This window comes from Coenobita brevimanus, chromosome 8 (genome assembly GCF_032717465.1).
Source record: "Coenobita brevimanus isolate Jiangsu-jjx chromosome 8, ASM3271746v2, whole genome shotgun sequence".
NCBI lineage: Eukaryota > Metazoa > Arthropoda > Malacostraca > Decapoda > Coenobitidae > Coenobita > Coenobita brevimanus.
In genome coordinates, this window is record NC_136961.1 from 44,461,679 (window position 1) to 44,489,043 (window position 27,365).

Sequence of the window (27,365 nt, forward strand, 5' to 3'; positions counted from 1 at the left end):
TCCCTCGCACCCCTCACCCTCATCCTCACCCTTCATCCCCCACTCACCCCTCACCCTTCCTCTTCTCCCTGTAACATTCCATCTCACCCCCTGACCCCTCACATCCCCTCATTCTCACCCCTCACCTCCTCACACATCATTCTTACACCCTCCCCCTTCCAGACACCCCATCTCAGTCCCCTCCCCCTTCTTCCACCTCAGTCCCCCTCCCCTCACCTCAAACCCCTACCACATCCCCCTCCACCGTTCCTCCCTCCTTCCAGACCTCCACCACACTCCATATTCGTTTTTTTTTTTTTTTAACAGGTGGACAAAGGAAGAAAAAACAAACGGAAAGGTAATTCCATACAACATCATTCGTCACCGTATTTGTGTTGCTCGTCCATTCCCGCACCTCACTGTTAGATATTGCTCTTTAGTCTCCAAATACGTACTTTCTGTCCCTGATTTTCTGTTAACCGTTTGACTGTTACTGTTGTATTTAGGGGCCGTATTAAACTGTATTCTAGATTTCGTAATTCCTCTTTCTCAGCTATTTATTATACACATTACACCCCATTATCCTCTTTTATGTTGCTGATACCCTTTACGTCGATGCTGAAATTTTTTAAAGCAGTACGAAAATTTTGGAGTGTAAATATGAAAAATAAATCGCTGAGGAGAAGGTGTTACGAAGTCTTCCCTATTTTGACTATCGCAAGACTGTTTTAGGTTATTTATAGTCTGTACACAACTGGTTAATTTTGATGGCTTTCTTCAGGCTGTCTTTCTCCTCTGCCTATTGAGAGAGAGAGAGAGAGAGAGAGAGAGAGAGAGAGAGAGAGAGAGAGAGAGGTGCCAGGGAGTCGCACAATGAGACTCCTGGTATTTAACCCATTCAGAACGAGGATTTTTTTTTTTTTTTTGCATTTTTGATCTTGTTATCCCCAGGCGATTTCATTCAACTGTATGATGATGATGATGGTGGTGATGATGATGGTGGTGGTGATGATGATGGTGGTGATGACGGTGATGCAGATGATTATGATGATGGTGGTGGTGGTGGTGCTGATGATGATGATGCAGATGATAATGATGGTAGTGGTGCTGATGATGATGCAGATGATGGTGGTGGTGGGGGTGGGGGTGGTGGTGGAAGTGATGATGATGGTGATGATGGTCGTTATGTTGATGATAATGATGATGATGATGATGATGGTCGTTATGTTGATGATAATGATAATGATGATGATGATGGTGAGACTTTTTTTTTTTTTAATCTCAGGGCTAGCTATAGACGTCATTATTCTCTTTCATTATTAGACTTTGTCCTTAACTTGAAAAAAAAAAATATTAGAAGGAGGTTTGAGCAAGAAAAAAAAAAGGCAAAAGAAATTAAGGCCTCTTGGCTTTGTAGTTTAATGGTGTTTATGTTCGTAAGTTCAGTGGTGTGTGTGTGTGTGTGTGTGTGTGTGTGTGTGTGTGTGTGTGTGTGTGTGTGTGTGTGTGTGTGTGTAAATTGAGTGGTGTTTGTGTTTAGTTTCTTTTCTTCTATTGAGATATTTATTTTTTACTGATATTGTTGCCTTTGACACTTCCTTATACTCACTCTTACACTTCCTTATACCTTCACTCTTGCGCATCCGTATACCTTCACTCTTACTTGTACCTTCACTCTCACACTTATACCTTCACTGATACTTCCTTTTACCTTCACTCTTACACTTCCTTATACTCTCACTGACACTTCCCTATACCTTCATTCTTACACCCTTTCACTCCTGTTCCATACACTTCCTTGTTCTTTCACTCTCGCTTTTCACACCTTTTGCTTACACCTTTACTTCCTTCTTCCTTCACCCTCTCACCTGTCACTTTCTTCACTTCCTTCTTCCTTCATTCTCACAGTCTTTCACTCACCGTCACAGTTTCTTGCACTCACCGTCACACTTTCTTGTTCCCATATTCTTGCATCGTCACAGTTCCTTCTTCTCTCACTCTTGATCTTTACATTGATACTTTCACTCTCACATCCTTTCACTCTTAAAAAAAATACTTGCATTCTGTTCTTCCTTCACTCTTACATAGTCTCTCTCTTCCTCGTTCTCCCTCATACTTCCTTATACTCTCACTCTCACCCTCATACTTTCTTATACTCTCACCACTCACACTTATTATACCTTCACTCTCACTTCTCACACAACCTTATACATTCACTCGCCCCTCACACTTCTGCCTTCACACTCACTCCTGACACTTCCTTATCCCCTCACTCTCACCCCTGACACTTACTTATCCCCCCACTCTCGCCCTCATCCAGACACTCCGTTAGCACTGATGCCTTCACTGTCACGCCCTTTCACTCTCACTCCCACACCTACTGTACTTCTTTTTCTCACCGTCGTGCAGCCCCCCCCCCCTCCACACACACACACACACACACACACACACACACACACACACACTAACCGGAGTGGGTCTGCCTAAGGGTCTAGCTGGTATCTGGTTTTGTATTTATAAACCTTCTTGAATTCCAGACCCGTATTCCAGGCGGCATTGGAGGCTTCGTGGCGCCATTTCCTTAGCGATTTAGTTTGCTTATTACTCCTTGAGACAGTACGGCTCTGCGTCCTAAACATAACACTTCATCGTGACTAGCGTCGTATTCTAGTGTTTTATCTATCACAACTCAGCATTCAAGACGGAGAGATGGCAATTTTAGGCCAAGTCAGAGTAAAAAGAGCATAGTCAAGTATATATATAGATTTTTCAGTTTTTCCTTCCTCTATTAATCCTCTGAGAAAAGAAAAATGGTAGGTGTATGAGTGAAAAACATATACATAAAAATTCTTACCTATAACTTAAGCTTAGGTGGGTTTATAAATACTGTATAGCGCCTGGAAAGTAGTTGAGACTGTTGATAAATATGAACCCGGTGCCTGGTACTTCGACCTCCGCTGCCGCCTTGGAGTCTGGGGGCGTGATCATGTGGGTAGTGATGATGATGGTGGTGGTGATGGTGGTGGTGGTGTGGTGATTATTGGTGGTGGTGGTGGTGGTGTGGTGATTATTGGTGGTGGTGGTGGTGTGGTGGTATTTGTGGTGGTGGTGGATGTTGTGGTAATGATGGTGGTGGTGGTGATGGTGGTGTGGTGATGGTGGTGGTGATGGTTTTTACAGGTTAGTCATATCGATGGTGGTGATGAATATGGGGGTACTGATAACTCTGGCGAGGTTAGTGATTAGATGATGATGGTGATGTTGATGGTTGATAGAAAATGAAGATTATGATGATGATGTTAACGATTGAGTGTTGTGGTTGATGATGATGATGAATATTGAGTGTTGTTGTTCTTGATGATGATGATGTTAATGGTTGACTGTTGTTGATGATGATGATAACGATTGATTGTTGATGATGATGATGATAACGATTGATTGTTGATGATGATGATGATGATGATAACGATTGATTGTTGATGATGATGATGATGATAACGATTGATTGTTGATGATGATGATGATGATGATAACGATTGACTATTGTTGTTGTTGATGATGACGATAATGATGATGATAACAATTGATTGTTGTTGTTGTTGATGATGATTGTTGTTGATGTTGATGATAACGATTGATTGTTATTGATGGCGATGATAACGACTGATTGTTGTTGATGATGATAACGATTGATTGTTATTGATGATGATGATGGTGATGTTAACGATTGATTGTTGATGATGATGATGATGATGATAACGATTGATTGTTATTGATGATGATGATAACGATTGATTGTTATTGATGATGATGATGATGATACCGTGTTCTTTCTCAGCCAGATGGTGCATTTTGTATTTTGTTAGGTATTTTATTTTTGTTATTCTCACCTATGAAAGACCCCCCCCCTCTCTCTCTCTCTCTCTCTCTAAGTTGATGTCCAGTGGGGTTCTTAAATGCTCTCCGATGAAAGCTTTGAACCCAGGATGTCTTGTTCGTTGTATTCTCGGACTGGAGGTAGACTGGAGGGTAGACTTTTCGGAGTGGAGGGTAGACTTTTCGGACTGGATGGTTTAGGTATACCTTTAATAAACCCCTTCTGTACGAGAGACCATTTTCAAGATCGGTATTCTAAGTGGTTGAGAAAGCTACCTAACACCTTTTCCTCAGCGATTTATTCTGTTTATTACACCTTACCGCCCTCTTCAGTGTTCCAGATCCTTGCAATATCGCCAAACTCTGCATAAATAACGTGAAGAATGATATTAACCAGCCAATCCAAAAATAAATCGCTAAGGAAAAGGTGCTAGGGAGTCTCCTTACCTGGCGGGAATACGGACTTCAGTGTACTAGAAGAATCAGAAAAGAGTAAATTAAAGAGTAAATAAGAGTAAATTAAAGAGTACATAAGAGTAAATAAAAGAGCAAATTAAAGAGTAAATGAGGTAAATTAAAGAATAAATAAGAGTAAATAAAAGAGTGAACTAAAGAGTAAATTAAAGAGTAAATAAAAAAGGATTTTAAAGAGCAAATAAAAGGAAAAAATGTAAATTAAAGAGTAAATTAATGTAAATAAGCGTAAATTAAAGAGTAAATTAAAGAGAAAGTTAAAGAGTAAATTAAAGAGCAAATAAAAGTAAATTAGAGTAAATTAAAGAGTAAATAAGAGTAAATTAGCGAATGAATTAAAGTAAATGAGTAAATTAAAGAGCAAATAAGTGTAAATTAAAGAGTAAATAAAAGAGTAAATTAAAGAGCCAAATAGAGAACCTAACCCGGATTTATGGGGGTTAAAGATAGCTTGAACGGGATCGTGTTTTTTTTTTTTTTTCAATAGACTGGTTCATAAATGTCTCCGTACTGGTATTGGGCGAGAGACAGGATTTACAAACACACACACACACACACACACACACACACACACACACACACCTCTCTTCCCTTCACTTAGCTCGCTTTCTTTCTCCACTTTCCCTCTCTTTCCTCCTCCACTTTCCCTCTTTCCTCCTCCACTTTCCCTCTCTTCCCTCCATTTTCCCTCTCTTTCCTCCTCCACTTTCTCTCTTTTCCCCACTTTCCCCCTTTCCTCCTCCACTTTCCCTCTCTTCCCTCCACTTTCCCTCTCTCCTCCACTTTCCCTCTCTTCCGTCCACTTTCCCTCTTTCCTCCTCCACTTTCCCTCTCTTCTCTCCGCTTTCCCTCTCTTCCCTCCACTTTCCCTCTTTCCTCCTCCACTTTCCCTCTCTTCCCTCCACTTTCCCTCTTTCCTCCTCCACTTTCCCTCTCTTCCCTCCACTTTCCCTCTCTTCCCTCCACTTTCCCTCTCTTCCCTCCACTTTCCCTCTCTTCCATCCACTTTCCCCCTTTCCACCTTCACTTTCCCACTTTCCTCTCCATCACTTTCCTCTTCCGCTTTCACCTATCGCTCTTCCGCCCCTTGCTTTCACCCTCCCTCCTCCTCCTCCTCCTCCTCCTCCTTGCTAGTCCCACGCCACTTTCCCTGTCGTCTCTCTCTCTCTCTCTCTCTCTCTCTCTCTCTCTCTCTCTCTCTCTCTCTCTCAGTCTATCCATCTCTCTATCTGTCTATCTATATATCTGTCCATCCGTTTATCTATCTATCTATCTATGTACACAGTTCAATCCTATGACGTATATTTACTTTTGTTCAGTCTACCTTAACACATACTTTCTCAGACTTATTCCCACTAACCCCAGACGATGTTATGCAGCCAAGAGTGGGTATAGGGGCCTGAGAGTGGTAAATAAGGTGTACTGAAATATGCAAAATAAATCGCTACAGAAGAGGTGTTACGAAGCTTCCTTTTTCACTTAGAATACGCCACATATCCTAGTATTGTTGTCTGTTGTGTCTGTCTTGGCCTTTGAAAATTACTTGGATGAATGGTGTCAGAATTCTTGGTACTGCTGCTACTGTTACTACTACTATTGCTACTGCTGCTACTACTACTGCTACTACTACTACTACTGTTTTTTTTTTTTAATCACCTCCATCCATCGGGGAATTATATTGTGAAGATCTGCACCAACCTTGCTAATACAGTTCACCATTTGGAGTTGTAATGTGAAGGTTAACACTAACCCTCATATTACAATCCGTTGGCCCCAAGCACGCCAACGGCTGTGGTTACCAAACATCTGCTATTACTATTATTATTTTATTTTATATTTATTGATATTACAGTGTAAATAAAGACATTAAACTATTGGAGTCGCTGGTCTATGCGACTCTCAACCACTGTAGCTTCGTAGTCCATACTGCTGCTACTACTACTACTGCTATTATTATTATTATTATTATTATTATTATTATTATTATTATTATTATCCTCCTCCTCCTCCTCCTCCTCCTTCTCCTCCTCCTCCTCCTCCTCCTTTTCATCATCATCAAAACCTAGGCTCCTATGACTCACTCACCTTATTAAAATCGCCAGGCTGAAGCTGCAAGAGTACTAGAGTTACCCCTACCATGTGAAGGTTATTCTTTATTATTCTTTGTTACAAGTTTATTTCAGATTAAAAATTACTGGGATTTATTTTCTCGTGTTATTTAATTTATTTCTTATTGTATTATTTTGAAACTGTATTTAAATGTACAGTAGATTTTTATAGATAGATAAATAGATAGATAGATAGATAGATAGATGTGTGTTATGTTAAATCTGCTTCTCATTGTGTTGTTTTCTTTGTTTCATTTTGGGTCGTAGGTGTTAGTCTCTCTCTCTCTCTCTCTCTCTCTCTCTCTCTCTCTCTCTCTCTCTTCCCCTCCTTAAGTACCGTTGTTAGAGAGAGCGTGAGAGAGTGCAAGCAAGGGGGGTCGGGGCTGGAGGGGAAGGCAGAGAGGTAAAGGAACTAGAGAGAGAGAGAGAGAGAGAGAGAGAATGGGAGGGGGTTAAGGCGGTGAGAGGGAGAGAAGAGAGAGACGTGAGGGAGGGAGGAAGGGAGGAGAGACGTAGGGGGTAAAGCAAGGAGGAAACGTAGGGGGGAGGGGGAGTAGGGTTAAGGGAGTAGGGGAGAGGGAGGGGCAGGGGTGATGGTTGCCAACATAACGGGATGTGTAGCGGCAGGTGTGTGTGTGTGTGTGTGTGTGTGTGTGTGTGTGTGTGTGTGTGTGTGTGTGTGTGTGTGTGTGTGTGTGTGTGTGTGTGTGTGTGTGTGTGTGTGGAGCCTTAGGACATGTAGGTAATATTGTTATCCCCTTATTATTTAAACTAGCTTAGCTTCTACCTCCTCCTTCTCCTCCTCCTCCTCCTCCTCCTCCTCCCCCTCCTCCTCAGTCTTCCTTAACCTTATAAAATCATCTTTCATTAGCAAACCAGACATCGATAAAGAATAACATAAATAACAGTATAAATAATAAAAGATATGGAGTCAGAGAATGCGTTAAAATGTGAGGTGTTATTATTATTATTATTATTATTATTATTATTATTATTATTATTATTACTGAAGGAGGAGTCCCTTTAAATGATAGTAAAATAACGTAGTGGTGTGTAGAAAAGGTTGTGGTGGTGGTGGTGGTGGTGAATGTGGTGAAGTGTGGTGTAGGGCTGACAACTTTCTCCATCCCCTGCTCCACCCAGGAACCAGGTCACTTTACTACACACTCACACTTTCTCTCACTTTCTCTCTCAAACTGATACTTACCCTGCCTCAACGGGTACTGTGGTGCTCTCTCTCTCTCTCTCTCTCACACACACACACACACACACACACACACACACACACACACACACACACACACACACACACACACACACACACACACAAGTCTTAGGAAAATTAACACCATATTTCGTGAGCCAGCATTTAGGTTTTAAGTACAGTGGCATCTTTAACACAAATCCCTAAAACCCCTTCTTAGGCATAGGTATTTTAAGTGAAGCACCTTTTATTATTATTATTATTATTATTATTATTATTTGAAGCACAGGGGTTACTTGAGGTTGTATCTGACTCCTTCACTACAAAATAATAATAATAATAATAATAATAATAATAATAATGATGATGATGATGATGATGATAATAATATAAAAACACCATCGCAGTGAAGGGTTGTGTGGACTGGGGGGAGGGCAGTGAAATGGCGGGGGACAGGGCGACGTGGAGGCGATTTGTTTGTTGCCACCTCTCGCGGAATTAAGACGTTCGACAATAGATAGATAGATAGATTATTTGGCTTTCCTTCCAAAAGTCTTTATTAAGCGAGCTAAATCCTCTGAGTGGTAGAAAGATAACGAAATAACGAAATAAATAAATGAATGTTGCTCTGTGTGTGTGTTTTAATGGCCTTGTAGGGTGCGATTAAACAAGGAAGCACACACAAGGTTAAAGCGACATGACCCTCGCTGTGTGTGTGTGTGTGTGTGTGTGTGTGTGTGTGTGTGTGTGTGTGTGTGTGTGTGTGTGTGTGTGTGTGGATTAACGTATAGACTTGCCATTCTGTGTGTGTGTGTGTGTGTGTGTGTGTGTGTGTGTGTGTGTGTGTGTGTGTGTGTGTTTTGGATTTACATATAGACTTGCCATTCATTGTGTGTGTGTGTGTGTGTGTGTGTGTGTGTGTGTGTGTGTGTGTGTGTGGGCGTGGGCGCTAGGATTCACAAGCACTAACAACCAACTCACCTTTGTTACTCTGACTTTAATTTGCAGGAAGAACGACAGACGTGGAATGTTTCTGGTCTTTCCTTTCTTTGTCTGTCATGCAAAAAAAGATAATAAGAGAGAGAGAGAGAGAGAGGTGATGAAAACTAACCCATTGTGCTCCTCTTGCTAACGAAAGAAACACTAAGAAAAAAGAAAGACGGAAAGAAAAAAAGCTGTACATACACTAATTCGTGGTTTCTCCTAACGAGAGAGAGAGAGAGAGAGAGAGAGAGAGAGAGAGAATCTGATTAAAACTAACTCACTGTGCTCTTTCTCCTGCAGAGTGGAAGACAGTGAGGGTGAGATGCTACTGGTGGAGGCTGCCCAGCACCTTCCATCATGGGTCAACCCGGACACAGCTCAACACAGGGTAAGTCAGTCTCGCAGAACACATATAGTCCTTTTACCTTAACTTGGCTCAGGTTTATGCCCTTCTGCCTCGTATTTCGCGTATTTCAGTGCGAAGAAAAACGACATTGTGGCTTCTTTTCCTTTGTACTGTGATTTTCCTATTTCCACTCACTTTCGTCTTAAGGAATTTCACTTCCTGTTTGCAGGTAGGTGTTCAGTTCCCATTTTTACCCTCGCCAGCTGAAGTTGAAGGAGGGTATATAGCTAGTCACCCCTGTTTGTCTGTTTGTCCACAAGATACCTTTAAAAAATTGTTGGTGGATTTCAGTGTAATTTTTTTGGATATGTGTGTCATAGGCCAAGGGATATGTGGTGGAGAGGGGATGATTACCTAGGATATCCCTTCCTGACTTCCCTGTACGGGGGATTCATCCTCCTCCCCTCTCATTCCTCAGGGTGTACGCCCATGTCAACAGTGGTTGGTAGCTTTTGTGCCATTCCACTGTGGTGTGTCTGTTTGCAAGCTGGATCCCAGTACACTCCACTGTCAGTTTCTTTTTATAATTCATATCCTGCTTGCCTCATGCTTACCCTCCTCCGGTACATCCATTTTGGGAGTGTAGTTTTCTATGACGTGGGTGAGACATATGCCACGTGTGTGAGACATGTCCTTCGTGGTTGTTACTGTATATGATAATGAATGAGACAAACACCATACGGACGACGGTGCTGTGTTAGCTGCTGTCTTGCACTGCTCTCATTTTCTCGTGTAATGGCGGCGGCTTTTGTGTTTCCTTATAGTAGTGGACGGGCAACTTGTGCAGACTACTGAGAAGTGTCCCTCCCTCCTTGAATTGTGCACGTTTTAATGTTAATACTTACTTGGTTTGCACGGTCCCTTTCTTGTGTCCAGTGTGGCAGCGTCTGGTTTCCACAGGGGTCATCTAGCTTCCAGTTACAGTAGTTCATTTTTGGGATATGAACCAGCAGGTGAAGTCTTGAACACAACACACCTTTCGTCAGAGTAGTATGTCCATCATGGTTATGGCGTAGGTGGGGGGAAAGAAGGTTCGTATTTAGTGTGCTTATTACACCCTCATAAATCTCGGAGGTAGGGGGAAATAAGGCTCGAAATTAGTTTCCTTATTACACCCTCATAATTATCGTGTATGTTACCGGTGCGAATTTTCTCGGTATCAAGCAGGCATATGTAGGGTGGTTTGTAAATATCTCTGCATCAGAAACTCACGTGGCAGGATCTTAGGTGCGGGTTGAAGAAAGTGCAATTAGGGGTAGTAATATCGGTGCACTCTAGTCGAACAGTTATGAAATGTTTAAGTAATATTCTGGAAAGCTTGATGGGTTCCAAACATCGCGGTACTTGTTTCCGAAAGTTAATATTCACCGTCTCGTAATTTATCGGAATGAAGGGTATCAGTATTCATGTATGGTAGCTGTATCGTGCAGTGTGTCTGTATAATGCAACACCATACCACCTAAACTTTACCACATTTGGAGTAACATAGTGTGAATATCATCATCATCATCATCAATCATCTTCATCACCACCACCACCACCACAACCATCTTGACTTTGTTTCCCACCTAAGAATTGGGGCGAGGTAGGGTCTGGAAAACAAGAAAAATGAAAACACGAATGGAGAAGTATTAGTAGAATGCCAGGAAAAAGAACCCTCATACACTGTTTTACACCTTATGAATTTGGCTCTGTTAGTTTGTTTTTTCTTGGAGGGAACAATCTTGCAGGCCTCTGGCTTTTGTGTCCTTCTTCCTTGAAAATAAGTAAAATAAAACCTCCAAATCCAGTCTCCTCTTCTTGGACCTAGCCACCTGCACGTTTATTATTATTGTTATTATTTTTATTATTATAATTATTATTATTATTATTATTATTATTATTATTATTATACACCTGCCAGATAATCAGTCTGTTAGTTAATAATAGACATCCTACCCTGTCGTTACGTCTTGTTAGTGCTGTACTGGTGAAAACGAAGGTAGAGTGTGAAAGGAAGAATATGATACTATGGAGCGTAATCTAGATGTCATTGTAGGCTTCGTAGCACCTCTTCCATGGCAGTTTATTTTGCATGTTGCACTTTAGCATTCTCCAGTGCACTATTTATACCGTTTCAGTGACGACACAGTTTTTGCGTTATACCGTGTCAGTGACAACACAGTTTGCATCATTGAGATAAAAGAGGATATTGAGGTGCATGGCGCAGAATAAATTGCTAAGGAAGAGGTGTTATGTAATCTCCAAAGCCACATAAGAATATGGCCTAATAATATTAACTGGTATTCATGGATGTAATAGGGTTTGAAATTCGGAGGTTGGGGTGGGGATTGATTTTTTTTTTTCTATGATAATGTAATACTTTTAAATTTATTCTTTCTTGAGTTTATTCAGCTTTGAAAATGCCTCTTCTTGTAAAGGGGTTCAAGAAGGCGGTACCCAGCCCTTCCAGTTGGAAGTCTCTCTTAAGTTAAAATCATCTGAAAGGAGCTAGAGAGAGAGAGAGAGAGAGAGAGAGATGAACCCTTTCAATCCAATGTTGTAATTTTCTTTTTATCATGTTGTTACCTTCTCCAGATGATTTTATTCATATTAAGTTACACTTCTCAAACTGGAGGCATTAGACATTGTCTTCATTAACACATTCATTTCTGAGCTTAGTCAAAATTATTGTTGATAGTCTGCACATTAGCTACAATAAAATAAACAGTATGCCATTGGAGTGAGCTGGTTAAACAGAATGGTCAGATGGTATAACCATTATCCAATATAACCACATGAAGAATAGCAGTAAAAATGGCTAATTATGTTACTTGTCTGATTTAATTCCTCGGCAGATTTGCCTTTTGGACAGGTGACCACGTTGAGTCTATTCAGTTACTTCACATCCATTGCATCCCAGTCAGGTCTTTTATTCAATCTGCTTAAGCCACTTCATGTGCTGTTACATTCATCTAGACTTAGGTCAGTTAAGGTCCATTCTGGTCCTTCCATTGAATCTGGCCAGGTTAGGTCACTTGAGGTTCATTTAAGTCAGCTCAGGACCAGTTAGAGCACTTGGTGTGTTAAAGTCCATCACATCCATTTGGCCCAGTCTGATCAGTTTAGGTCAGCTCAAGTTATTCAGGGCCAGTTTGGTTCATTCAGTTCCAGTTAGGTCCAGTAAAGTTCATCATTGCCATGTAGGATCTGTTGAGGCCCTTCATGAGCATTTTGATGTAGTCACTTAAGTCTGGCCAGTTCAAGTGTATCATATCCAGTTGGGCCCAGAGAGATCAGAGCGTATTTATTAACGCCTTCAGCTTGGGTATATCTTTTGTTTGGCCAGATGATTTCATTCAGTCTCTATAAGACATCCTTGGACCCACAGGGATTAGAAGCAGTATCAGTAACTCCTTGCATTTGAGTTTGACTTATAATATTGTGGCTAATGGTGGATGATTAATTTCTGGAGGCAAGATGCTTTATTACTGTAAAGCTTAGCAACTTAAGTGAAACACACCACACCACACCACACCACACCAGAGACATTCATTTAAGGGCCATGAAGCTCCAGGATCCAGTACTTTTGACCATTTACTTTATTCTGCCAGATGCCAGATGGTTTTATTCAGTTTTGGAAGGATGTTTTTGGGCTGTCGGAGTAAAGTCAGGTCAGATCCGTTTGTAACAGTATAGATTGAATTTAGTTCATTCAGCTATATCTTTATGGATCCATTCACGTTACTCTGGATCTGTTCAGGTTCAGGCACATTCAGTCATGTCAACATGAGTATTTTCCAGTCATTTGAGTTCATTTCAGCCTTGTCCAGACCCAGGCAGAGCAGTTCAGGTAGGCTTCAGTCAGTTTATGTCTTTTTAGGTTTGTGAGATCCATTCGTGTTCATACATTACTTATGGATTTAGATCATACTATAAAAGGCATGTGCCAAAAACCATCCCAGTTTGTAAGATGGTCATTGAGGTATACATTTATGAAAAAAAATTAAAAAATGTGTAATTCATATAACTGTACAAGTAAGACCATGGACACAATGGCAGGGGGTGGGTGTGAACAGGAGGTTTGCAGCACTGTAACCCATAGAAGTGGGCATACTGGAAAATGGATATGGGGAGGTGCAGGCAAGAACGCAAGCTAAAAAGGGTCCATGTGAGAAGAGCTGATATTTAACTTTTCTCCTATTAGTCTGTGTGGGGAGTGATATAAAGGGAATATTGCGCAGCTCATAGCTAATGTTTCACTCACAGCCCAATGTTTGGAGCATTTATTGAACTGCACTAGAAGAGGACTGAAGAAAAAAGTAAAAACTTCATCCACAGTGTTTACTTGCACCAGTCCACCCTTGTTTCCACTCACTCACCCTCACCTGCTCCCTGTGTGGCCACAGCCTAATCCACCATTGCATGAGAGCTTTATGTAAGGGTAATCATGCTTTGTGTGCCTTATGCATAATTACAGCTTGATTAGATGAGTGGATGCTGAGAAACTGAATATTTGATGTGAAGTGAGAAATCAGTTGGGTAGAGAAAAGTGTTTATAATGGGCTGGAATTGTAGTAGGTGGTGGGGCAGATTGAAACAAGTAAACCATATTAAATGCATTAGTGAGGCAGTCTTTGCAGTGGGATGGACATTTCTCATTGAATCTCAGTGTTTAAGAAGGAGGGGTTGGTGGAGATGAGTGGGTGGGATGGTGTTTAATGATGGGCAAGGCCGGAGTTGCATTTTTAGTGAAGATGGACATTGTAGTTTTGATACAGTATGTGCAGGGAAATTCTGAATCAAGGTTTTCACTGACAGCAAGAACATTACACTTTTTTCATGGGTGTGAAATTTGTATATCAACTATAATTCCCTGGAATCATTTCTGGGAAAGTGATTCACACACCAGTCTCACCACTCAAGCAAATGAAGAACTGGAAAAAATGTATCATAGAAGGCTGAAACAGCTGATACAAATAACAAACCAAAATACAAAGTGCAGAAGTCATGAAATCCTAGTCATAAATCAGAACTGCTGCCCTTGTTTTGGGGGATTCCCTCCTGAAGCTGATGCCACAACAACAGTTCCTTTTAAGTGGACTGTTTAAACCTCTGGAGGTGGCCTAGAGTTTAGGCTGGTGTTCAAAACCCTGGATGAGAGATGACGAAATCAGATGGTTCCAGTTTATTGCCTTAAATGAGCAACAGCACCATATAATAGTGGATGTAAGAGGATGACCATCAAAAAGGACTATGAGACAGGGCAAGTAACACCATTAAAAAGTAATGGTCTGTAAATGTAAGTAATAGAAAATATAATTGAATAATAATTGTAATGAAAAATTGTATTAGTACACTGGTTCAGTGTTATAATCATGAAATTACACGGCTTAAGACTTTTATTGATGTACAGGTTTATGTTAAACAGTTGCAGAATTTAGAGTCATTTTTGGACATGGTAAAACATAAAGTAGAATCCACAGGCTTTGTGTGTCGCTGTGGTGAGACTTATTTGGAAACAGTATATACAATATATTCTCAGAAAATGAAGATGTGAGCAGTGGGGGAGAATGCAAACTGTTACTTTCACAACAATTAATAGAATTGTTCCTTGTGCTTATACAGTTTTTTTTGTGCTTGCTTTGTTGCAAGGACCAGGAATTTACTGACATCCACATGAAAGGCATATATAAGAGTAACATGAATGCATCTTGTACCATGTACTCGTGTGCTGGCAGGTGCAGTATAACAGTGTAAAAATTTACATGTAACTTCACCTAATGAAATACCATTGAAAGCTCATGGATTTTTTATTTTGTTAAAGATGTTAGGTTATACTACACGATTCATTAACGGTTCATTAACTAAAATTGTTTACGGTGAATGTTAGAAGTCTGTTGGTTCTTGGTCATTCCAAAAATTTCTAAATTTTTTGGTCATCTCTAACACTTACCACAGGGCTGCTTTGGACTACTGAGGATCACTCTCCAGGTTTTTAACCCACTCACTGGGTGACCCATTGTTGTATGCAGAAACCCTTCCCATGAATATCAGTACAGAAAGGTAGAAGCCACAGACTGTATACTGGCCAAGACTGCTAGGCTTGGACCAAAGAAAGAGAATAGCGATTCATGTCCTGATGCTGCAGCAGAGGGGCACAGTGCAGCGCTTTTTGCAGAAGATGGAGAGTGAGGACTGAGACACCAAAAGAGAGAATCCTCACAACATCCAAAAACGCTCTGCAAATGAGAAGAGATGCTAGGGAATCTGTGGAAGGGGGGGGGGGAGAAGGAGGGGCAAAGAGCCAGGAACAGTTTACAGTATTCTGTACTGTTTTAAAATGAGTGGAGTATATTCTCTCCTGAAAGAGAGAATATACTACCTTAAAATGCATTTAAGAGCTGAGTAAAGCAATAAAGGCCCCCAAGACAATACAAAACCTCTTGTAGGTCCCAGGGAAGGGCAAAACAGCAGGAACCTGTGCCGGGATTAACCACATAGTAATAGTCTAACAAAATGATTTGTGGGAAAAAAAAAAAAAGCCAGAGCATCTAACTCAGTAGATCCTCATGAGGAGTTACCTTTTGGGGTTACTTTTTGCCCTCCTCTTTCTCCTTAAAGGGCATCTTGGGGGAAAAAATATCAAGCTACGTATGGCACTTCACAGATATGAGAAGTGGTAACTGAAGGAATCATATTGAGACTCAGAGAGCTGAGGAGTGGGTGTAGTGCTGCTTGTTTCCAGTTGTAATGTCTCCTGAGACATGATAACATATTCTTCTTTAGTCATTGATGACACATTGCCTCTTGAAGAGATCTGTGCAAGGACCACTTGCTGCCAGATTGTTCCATGGCTCAGCTTGTTCGTGTAAAATATTCTGTACTTTTTTTTTTTTTTTCCCAGCCTCATTATATTTGTATGTATCATAATTATTGTTTTCAAGTTTTGAAGGTATTTCATAATTCACTGCATTTTAGATTTTTATATTACAGACCCAGTGCCAGTGGTTAGAGCATCATTGACACACCATTCTATGCCCTTTTAGCTTTTTCAGCATATACAGCTTCATTCCTAAACATAACCACTTCATATCAAGTTTCCACATACACTTCAAATCCTACATTTCAAATTTCACGCCTATACTTGTGCACAAAATACTTGTTGCAGAAAGGTCACTTCTCCATTGGTAGCTGGTGGTGTTCCTGTCCTACAAATCAGTTGCCCTTTAGGGCTTGTAGAGCACAGCTGCAACATGTACATTATTGTAGAACTGCCAGCTCAAGTTATGTGTGTATTGTACAACCCAGCCAGTACAATACTATGCCCTACTTTGTAGGGCATTTCTTTTTCTCATCTTATTCATTGCTTAGTCTTACCTTGTTAGCATAGTTTTATCTGATTTGGGGGGCCACCGTACTGTGCTATTAGTCATACTCCATTGGACGGTGGACACAGTATTATTGTCATGTGGTACTCTTGGCTCAGCTCCTTTATTTCCCACATTTGTTGTTGTTCTCAAACTGTATTTTTCATGGCATGACAGGTATGTTGTGCATAGCCAATTTAGGTAGCTTCAGGTGTCCAGTACAGCAGTTTTCAATTTGACAGCCAGCCAGGCAAACTTCCCATGTTATGCACTCTCCCCATCAGCAATCATTTAGGATGCTTTTAACAGTTTTTAGCTAGAGTGTCTTAGATTAGCATTGTTGCTAAGGGGTGCAAAAGTGACCAGCATAGTTAAAAATTTTTACCAGCAGACCTGCATTAAGTGGCCAAGTTGAAGTGCCCTCTTGTGGATTAGTGCACCCTCCAATCTGAATTTTTATCAGTTATGATGACCCTGTACATTTATACATGTAGTATATATGCAGAGAGTGCTTTGATTTTTATTAACCTCTTCACCATGAGCTTAACCCCTTAATCACTTCACCACAAGCTTATCTTCCTACCAGTACCGTATCCGAGTAGTGGTAAGAGGAGCTAGGAAGCTTTAGGCAGCCCTCTGCTATCCCCGTAGTAAAGCATCGGCTTTTGCCGTCCTGGGTATGTCCTTGTACACTTCTTTTGACTAAAAATGATGTACATCACCTTGGCAAAGAGGTTAATTTTGATTTGATGACCTTGTTATGTTTAGATATGTACAGTACCACACAAGCTTTGTGCACATTTGTAAGCCTTTTTAATCATGTCGCCTAAAATATTTATTCCCTACCCCCTCAGCACCAACTCTTCTCACCAAATTTCACATGTCCTAGTAATGCAGTACGGTTTTACACCCTATTAGAGTGCGTTAGTCTGTTACTCCAATCATCAGTCCCCATTGTATTATGTCACATATGCAATGGTCGTTGACCCTTGCTGTATGGTCATACATAACCAAACTTGCCCATCTGCTGGTAACTCAAAGGACATTGACAGCACCAGTGACACCCACCATCCTAATGATTGCAGACCCTTGCTGATGCTGTTTTTAAGGTCACTGACCTTTACTGATAATGCTACTGTTTAATGAGCTCCAGCCTTTACTGTGCTCATTGTATGTCGCACTGTTGGTAACCTGAATTAGTTTAGTTGGGTCAAGCATCCCATCTTCCCTGTATCTGCAGAAATTGCTGGCCTTATTAGTAAAGATTGCTGATCATATAGGCAGAAGCTGTTGACTGATTATTATTGTAGAGTTCACTGTCCGTATCTGTAGAAGTCACTGACCATATTAGGAAATGTTGCTAAAATTTTCAGCAGAGGTCACTGACCACTTGTGGATAGATTGCAGACTATATATATGCAGAGGTTGCTGACCAGATATGCAGAGGTCAGTGACCACATTTGTTGAGGTCACTCAGATATGTAGAGGTCACTGACTAGCTGACCACACATGTAGAAGCCACTGACCACATCTGCAGAGGTCACTGGCCACATCTGAAAGATCACTGAACATATCTCCAAAAGCTGCTGCAGTACTCCTCACCTTTTTGGCAGTACACACATATACCAACCTATACTCCTCTGACTGATGCTGTGGTGACCTCACTGTTGTCACCAACTGCTCTGAATGGGCTGTGTTTGTTATCCCTTTGGGTCTATGTTGCTCATTAAAGTATATGTGCTGACATTGCTTGCTGGACTGCATACATGATTGTCACCCAGTACCCACCCCTGGCATTTCCTCATAGGTGTTACTGAGGGCACTAACCTATCACCCTTCATGCCAACAGGGGAACGCCCCATGAAGTCTCCTGCATTTTGGAGCTAACAGTACCTGTTACGGTTGATCGAACAGCACCTTTCCCAGCTCTTTGCCTATTACATTGGTGAGGGGGGCTTGGTCACCTACAATGATTGACACACTGCCGTCCGTACAAGGCCACTTTTGACATGACTTTTGCAGCCAGTGCCTAAGCATCAGCACCCATATCAGGACCTTTGAACAGTCGCTTATCCTGTACGTTTGCCATCAGGCAAAAACCTCCTCTTATTCTTCAAGTCGGTTATCTGTGATATGTTCGTGACACAGTAGTCTGCCCAGCTTGAATAATAAAGCACAGTATCAACTTCCCATGCCCCTGCTCTCCTTTCCATTCCTTCTAGGTCGAATGTTGCTGTGTTCCTAGTTCGGGGATGGTTTTGCCTTTCTGGTAGCACAGTCAGATTAACCCTGCTAAGGGTTGGTGATGCTTGAGTACAAAGTTTTTTCAACAAGCTGTAAACATGTATGACGTGTTTGTGGAAGATCATAGGCAAAGAGAACCCATTCACCTCATACTCATAGCATTGCCTACTCTCTCACATCCCATTGTGTCATTTAATGGTCTTTTAAATAACAAGTCACATATCCCAGAGCCATTTTCATCAGTACAACTTGCTGTTTCCATTACCCAGGAACTTTGAGCACCCATCACCAACCAGATGCCCCCCACCAGAGTAACTTAGCATTCTTACTGCTGGAAATTGGTGTAGCAAATACATAAGGATTCACTCAGTCTCATTGCACCACAAACTTACCAGATCACCTTCATACCACATCTTCACTTGCACTTACACTTCATAACGCCATCCTGTTCAGCGTAACACACACCACATCACATCCACATTCATTCCAGCAGCACATCACCGACTGCCTATCACTGCACATCATATCCTCATTTCACTTCAGCATTAATGTTCAACTTCTTCACCACCACATTCATCTCCATGTCACAGTTAACTTCACTTTCACCTTCACATACTAATCTACTTTCACCTGTAACACCGTATTCACATTCACTTCCCATTCAACCCCACATTCATCTTCAGATTTACTTCACTATCATCTTCACATTCGCTTCCAGTCCAACTCCACACTCACTCCCCATTCATCTTGACATTTACATCCCAATCATCTTCACATTCACTTCCCATTCATCGTCACATTCCCTTCCCATTCAACTCCACACACATTCGCTCTTAGCTCCACATTTCTTATTCATGCATCATTATTCATCACCTTCACCTTCACCATATCACATTGTTATTCAGTTTCATTATTTTTTACCTTTAACTCCACTTTCACCAACCTATTCCAATCCACGGTGAGTTTTACCTTCAAATACAGCTCAGTTTTCCCTTTTTTTTTTTTTTTTTTTAATTGCACATCTTCACATTAATTTCCTCTACTTCATACTTCCACGTTAACAATTTATCAGTACTTGTGAAAATAAAATATAAGTTAGCCACGTACCGGGTTGAGTCTACTGCATTTCGCTTTTCCCAGAACGATGGGGTTTATGTTGCACTATTTGCTAATTATTTTTCGTTTTCATTATAAACTAACAATACTTATGTGCATTCTTTTTTTTAAGTATGGGGTTTTATCATCCTCCACCTCCCCTCCCCTTGAACGATTTTTTTTATTATTATTATTACCATTAACGAAATAAGAACCAACGTGCCGGCTTTCAGGATCGAGTGACCCGGATGAGCACACACACAGAGCAGACACGTTACACGCAGACACACACACACGCCCATTTAGCCGGACCGCTTCGCCAAGTGGACACGTAGTTAGATATCTCCTGAAGTCTGTCTCTCTTGGATGGTTTGTCATTGTATTAATACGTTGTGGAGTTCTTCGTTAGCCCCTGCTTCAGTTGGGGACTGCTCTGAGATGTTCGACCTCAGTTACAGTGTGTGTTGGTGGTTGTACACAACCGGCTTCGAACTTCGTTGCAGAAGGCCTGTTTGGCCTCTACAGATTAGGTTGGTGCCATACTCAGCACTTCACTTGAGCAACAGTAGTGTATACATGTCATATATTGCAGTAGTCTCTGTACTTCTGAAGAACGTAACTTGCTATACTGATACAATAGCCTACATTATTGTGTGATGGTTTTTAGAGCAACCCAGGGGCCTCGGTTGAGTGGGGGACAGGGGGACGTGTCCCGGGGGACCGAGTAGGCAATCTTTTCCCCCCCTCCCCCACTTATCTAGGTGAAAATTTTCGGGATGAATATCTTTACGCCGTTTTTTTTTTTTTTTCCTTACTGGAAATATCCATTCTATACAGTACGGTACAGTAAAGGTGATATGAATATTATTTCCTCTTGATCGGGGCAGTTCGAGTGGTCACCTGAGTCAAGGAGTAAGAGAGGTTAATCTCACCAGATTTATTTACTTTGGTCAGTCTTGACGTATGCACCACCCCTGATGCCTGAGGCATGTAATGTACATACGTTTGCCTTCACATTACGATAATGCTCCGCCGGTGGCCGGGGGGGTTGCGCACCCCTGGACTCCCCCCCTCCTTGCGGTGCTTACAAAGTGGTATTGATGCCGATTGTCCCCCCCCCACCCCCACCCCACATTGGCAGACAAAACGAGGCCTCTGGAGCAACCATCTTTATCCAGCAGATTTTTCTTTCAGCATCAGGGATTGTGGGGTATTAAGATGTAATTTTCAAGGAGACAGGGCCACCTCATTTTTTTTTTTTTTTTTTTAACCAAAACCTAATGAGATTGAGTATTTTTAGTGTATTTGCTGGTTTTTATTTAATTAATATTTAAAAGGTGGTTGTATGTTTCCTTAAAATTGTTTTTTACTGATGTTCTTCAGACCTAACATTGGCATCACTCAGGTTAAAGAATTGAAACACACAAAGGTCAATCATAACCAGCCTGACCTAGCAGGGAAAGCCACCTCTAGATCTAACTTTGGCATCTCGTGTACCTGTCATAGACCCTGCCATCATTTGGACCTAATGCAAGCATCCTTCAGACCTAATCTTAGCATCCTTCAGACCTAACAGGTTCCTTCAGACCCAACCTTGGCTTCCTTCGCACTGAACCATGGCTTCCTTCGCACCTAGCTTTAGCTTCCTTCGGACCCTTCTGACCCAACCTTAAGCCCTGTCCACACGAGCGGGCAATGCCCGTGGGCATAAGCGAGCAGTTTGCCTGTTGACGGGCTCACCGCTTGTGCCCGCGGGCATTGCCTGCTCGTGTGGACAGGGCTTTAGCTTCCTTTGGACCCGACCTTAGCTTCCTTTGGACCCAACCATAGCTTCTTCCACACCTAACTATAGCTTCCTTCACACCTAACCATAGCTTCCTTCGCACCTAACCATAGCTTCCTTCGGACCCAACCTTGGCTTTCTCTGGGCCTAATCTTAGCTTCCTTCGGACCTAACCTTGACTTCCTTTTGACCCGACCTTAGCTTCCTTCAGACCTAACCTTAGCTTCCTTTTAACCTAACCTTAGCTTCCTTCTGACCTAACTTTAGCATCCTTTCGACCTAACCTTAGCTTCCTTTGGACCTGATCCAATGCATCATTTTGACCTGACCTTAATGTCCTTTGGTTGGTTAATTTTTAGGGCAAACATGAAGTTTGTGGATAAAATAGGGTTTTTCATTTTTTCAAAAAATTCGATGTTGACTTATTTCTCGTGGAAATGCCTTGTTTCTCTGCATGCTGGAGTTAACAGAGTACTGACTTGTGTTTTGTACTATTGCTTTGAATGTTCTCGTACATCTTCAGAGGGATGTGGGTATTATTTGGTATGTTTGCCCAGGCTGCTTTGGAGTGTTCGTTGACCATGCTGTTGTGTCATCCACTTTTGTTAAGGGAGATTGTGAAGCAACACAAAATTATAGGTGGTAGAAATGAGTGCCAAAACTATTGATATAAATCTCAAGTGTTACAGGAAAGATATATGAAGAAGAACACTGGTCTGCATGAATTTTGATGTCACTGTGTCTTAACCTGTTTTGAATATTATTTTAGAAATTATTTCAGTTTTTGTCAGGTAAGCTGATAAATGGGATCCTTTAAGCCAGTGGTTCTCAACTTGGGGGGTGCATCCCCCCCAGGCAGGCATGAGCAGTTTCCAAGGGAGGCATGAGGACTTAAGAGGGAAAATGGACAGTGGCATCAAGTTTTGTGTGTGTGTGTGTGTGTGTGTGTGTGTGTGTGTGTGTGTGTGTGTGTGTGTGTGATGAACCATTGATTTATATTCAGTATTCATATTCTGTCTTTGCTTCATCCTTCAGAGCACATTTTTCTTTGTACCCATGTAAGGAGTATTTGTTCATCGCCTTGTCACCTTCCTGCTTTTTCGTCTCTATTCTGGTCATTTCGAGAGAAAATTAAAGACCACAAAAAAGTATTATATTGCAAGATGGAATACATTCCAGTTAAAATATAAATTTCCCTCAACTCCCCCCTCCTTTCCCCACGTCTCCCGTAAAGGGGGACAGTAGATTGCAGATGGGATAATTAGCTTGTATTCACCTGGGCTAATGTCTGCTTCAACCTACAGGCCAACGGGGGACCATAGGGGAAGTTTTGTGATTTCATCTTACCAGTTAACCTTATAACATGGGTTTCAGTGGTGCAGTGTGGCACTTTCAGTGGTGCAGTGTGACACTTTCAGTGGTGCAGTGTGACATTTTTCAGTTTGCACATTAATATTCCTGGATACATTAACTGCTGGTAGTGTGCCAAGTAGGGGTGGGGGAGGGAGACAGGCAGCAGTGGGGGAGAGTGATGGGTTGGAGAGGGAGACAGCCAGGGGTGGGGGATAGAGGGAGACATGCCTGGCAGTGCTGAGTGTGGTGGGGGATGGAGGAGGAGAGGAGGGATGAGGGGGAACGTAGAGGAGAGGGGATGGAAGGAGGACGGGAGAACCGGGAGAGTCTTGTTTCAAACCTAGGGAGAGGTGGGGTGTCAGACTGGAAAGGTGAAGTGTCGGGCTGGAGAGGTGGGGTGTCGGACAAGCGAGGAGACGGGCAATAAAATTGTTCGGATGGTGGGACTGTTCCCAGTTTCTTGTGTTCGGTCCATCGATGCACCGGTTATCAATACGCTGGATAATGGCATACTGGTGTATAGCATTCCGGAAATGCCGATTGGTAGACTGCATTATAAGTTGCTGAAGAGCCATGTGAAATATTGCGAACTTTTTGGTCATTTTTCTTGCCCACTGCGTCAGTGTGGAGCGTAAACTATGTCTGGGATTTATCATGTTTGGTTAGATATAAGTGGGTCAAAACACATGATGAAAACAATTTTTTTTTTACTGGGTTTCCTACACCACAGACACAGGAAATGTTTAGGTTGCCACAACCTAGGGGTTAAAGTATTAGTCAGCATTAGATTGCCAAGCATGCTTTGTCCCCTCATCTTTTGTGAGGTTCTTCACCTCACATTGGGTACTCGTATGTCTCCTGTCCACTGTCCAAACAGTGCATGACATGACAACAAGGATGGTGGGGCTGTGGCCTTCCTCTAATGATCACTGCAGTCATTTGTGATGTCATTAGTCATTGCAGATCTTCAAAAAGTTAGCAGCCAGTGACTGTGGCACCATAGCCTATGATTTAAAACTTCACACCAGTAAGGTCACATCATTGTTGTATTACACATCCATTCATGTGTCTTGCCCAGCATTGGGTCCATTGAAAATGTTGGGAGGGAAAGAGAGACAGGTTGGAGCAATTCTTTATTTTCGGGCTACAAAGAACACACATTCAGGGAGATTGATCAAGACGTGATAGATCTGAGACATGTACTGTGGGTCAAAAAAGTATTGGTGCACAATGTGTGAAACATCAGTTACCGCAGAATGAAGGTCACGGAAATATTAGTGTCCGACTCACGGAAATATTAGTGTCCGACTTACCACATGTTGGTAGCTGTGATGTTGGGAAGTGTCATATATCGCCAACAAGCAGTATCCTTTTGCAAACATGTAGCAAATATTATGTTTATATAAACAGAAATTGTTCATACACAATATGGCGTTGGTAATGATTGAATGTTTTCGGTAGGCATCGGACCTCCTGTGCACCAATACTTTTTTTTTTTAAACCCATAGTCCATACCTGGAAAATCCCTCCTCCTTTTCGTATTGTAGCCTGATTGGCAACCTCTGTGAAAATTGTCGTCCTACCCCACCCCTGATTGCGACATTAGTGCTATCCATGCTGTATACCTGCATAGGCTGAAAAGTCCCTCCTCTTGGTTAGTTACATTTTTTACACAAATGTAAGCTGCTTCAAACATTTTTCTTTTTTCTTTATTTAGATCTACCTCAATGCCTAGTTTCTTCTCACTTGGGCAGATGATTGTGTCAATCTGTGTGCAACACTAGGGAATTAGATACTCTGTGATGCCATACACATGCTTTGTGTTTTGCTATCCTTGGATCCATTCCTCATCCTGTTTCTCCTATGTATGTTTTCAAGCATCCACTGCATGGTGTGCTGTATACTACACTATTCTCATTTTTGCTTCCATTTTCTGTTTTGACTATTGGGAGATTTATTAATGGTAACCTAAACAAGGGATTTATGTTCACAAAACCACTGGCATACTTGTTAATTATGGGAAAGCCTGACAAGTCCAGTTATGTTTACATAGGATTTGTGATTGTTTTATATTGCCACCGGTTCCTTGGCCTGGACCATTTGCCGCTTGTTGCTATTGTGTGATATTCCCAAGGAAGCCTGCTTGACAAAACATCGAATAAAAGTGGCTCTTTCTCTGCACTTGGTGTTTTTCCTACATTCTGTCCCAGCCTTCTTTCAAGAAGAAAGAAGGATGTGTTTGGTAGATGTTTGGTTAAAGAACAATGATGATTGTTCAGTGTTTGCAAATGGTAGGAATACTCTGTACTGTACTGCAATTTGCATAGGATTAGTTGCTGATGTTTGTGTGATCCTGGGTAGAGTATTGTTCTAAGTGTTTCAAGTGTTGGTTGCTGATGCCATACATGTCTGTTCTGGAGTGAAGGGAGTTATGTTGTGGTCAGGCGAAAGGACTTTCTGTGCAAAGAAAACTGTTTTTCAGTTATTACAAGCTGGTATAGCCTTCAGCCAGTAGAGAAGTATTTTAGTTTGGTTGCAGTCTGCTGTGTCTGCCAATGACGAACATTGATAAGCTGTGAATCTGAGGCCACACAGTACATTTAAGAAGGTTGTAAATGTAAAACTTCTCTGCTGCCATTACAAGAATGTGATAATTATTGGCCAAAGACCACAGGTACACCATAGCAGAATGAAAGAAAAAATGCACCTTTGTTGATTGCATATCGGCATCATGCTGGCATAACCTTCTGTTGACAAATTAATACACCAGCTGGCAACCCTGCTCAGGTAGAGGTGGATCTGAGAGACCCATCCCTCCTGTCCCATTTTCTGGTTCATTAACTTCTAAATGCTCAGGAGCCCTGTTCTCCTCAATAGCTTCCCAACTTTGTGTATCCGTGCAAGGGGTGAGGGAGTTACTTCAAGCTCTCTCTCCATTTCTGCAGTGTAAGGGTATGTAAATGTAAGTTGGGTATTTGAGACCCATGTCTACCCGAGGTGTGTGAGATATTTTGTTCTCCCTGACTGCAGATGTGAATGCAATGTCTGGCAGCCTCTCTTCACACCATAAAGCACCAGCCCATACCAAGCTTTGGGACCACTCAGACAACCATTCAGATTTTTTTATTTTATTTTTTATTTTTTTTTTTTCTTGAAGGCCATTAATTTACTGTTTTTCCTAGTTTTTTTTTTTTTTTTTTTTCCAAAAAATTTGTTTATATAAAAAGGAAAGAACAGTTAATTTTTTTACATTTGTGTTGCGGAAAGATTAATACCTGTATGTTACTTTATTTTCATTATTGGAATAAAGGAAACAAACATTTTTCCTGAATTTTTATATTTTTGGGTCTGATAGACCCACTTCTACATGCTATGCAACAGGGACCGACATCTACCTGAGCAGGGTTGTCTTATGGACAGCAGTCAAAATGCCCTATGATTTTCCATTGTGAACTAATTGGGTAAATTAGGGTTCATTGTCAGTTTAGAGCTGTTGAGATTGTGGTAGGTCTGTTCAAAACCATTTTTTGCTCATTTTGGCCCTTCACATTCAGTCAGTTATGTATATTTTCATAAGTGTGGGTTCAGGTCTAGTCAGACCAGTCAAATTCATTATGACTGTCAGATCAGTTTGGTCCAGTCAGGTCTGTTCAAGTTGTGAAGGCCCTTTCAGATACCAGTAGTCACATCTACATATTTAGTTAGGTTAGGTTAGACAAAATCCCTTTAGATCCTGTCTTATACGTTTAGGTTAGTTTTTGGTTTATAAGGTGGGTTCAGATATCTAGGTACAATAGGTCCATTGTCCATTTTTACTGGAAGCAAGATGTGGCCATGTGGAGAGGATGGAGGGTGAGAGACTGACGAAAAGAGTGTATGTGAGTGAGGTGGAGGGAGGAAGAGGGAGGGGGAGGCCGAGGATGAGATGGAGGGATGGGGTGGAGAGGTATATGAGAGAGAGGGGTGTGAGTTGGGAGCAGGGCAGTGAAATGGCGGGGGACAGGGCGACATGGAGGCGATTTGTTTGTGGCCACCCCAAATGGGATTGAGGCATCTGGCAATAGATAGATAGATAGAAGATGTCTCTTCTATATTTGTGCTTTCTTGCTTTTATTTCTGGATCCCTTCCCCCCCCCCCTTTATAAGTTGGAAATAGGGTTAGGATGATGATGATGATTGAAATAGGAATAACTCTTCCAATTATTTAATATATGGTATTTTTACAGGTGAGTGGTGTTCTTCACTTGAGGTAGCCTACTGCAAAAGTTGTAAGTATGAGTATGCTTATTGCGTAGGGTATTTATTTCATTAGTAACTGTGTGTGTGTGTGTGTGTGTGTGAGAGAGAGAGAGAGAGAGAGACCTGATTGTGTTGGGGGACCATTTTCAAGATCTTGACTACCATGTTTCTATTGATGTTTAGATCATTGATGTGAAGTTTGTTGGGATCCTTTTGGTATACTGACAACAATGGGGAGATGAATGTTAGTGAATTTTTTCTGTAACTCCCC

At 41.5% G+C, this 27,365-nt stretch overlaps 1 protein-coding gene across 1 annotated transcript in view; it reads left to right on the forward strand.

Annotated features, from left to right (window-relative positions):
• Nucleotides 1–27,365, forward strand: part of ecd (ecdysoneless cell cycle regulator) — a 129,863-nt gene that overhangs the window by 53,271 nt on the left and 49,227 nt on the right. Inside the window, exon 3 of the mRNA XM_080279142.1 lies at nt 8,926–9,013. Coding sequence (XP_080135268.1) covers nt 8,926–9,013 — 88 coding nt within the window. The remainder of the gene's footprint in view (nt 1–8,925; nt 9,014–27,365) is intronic.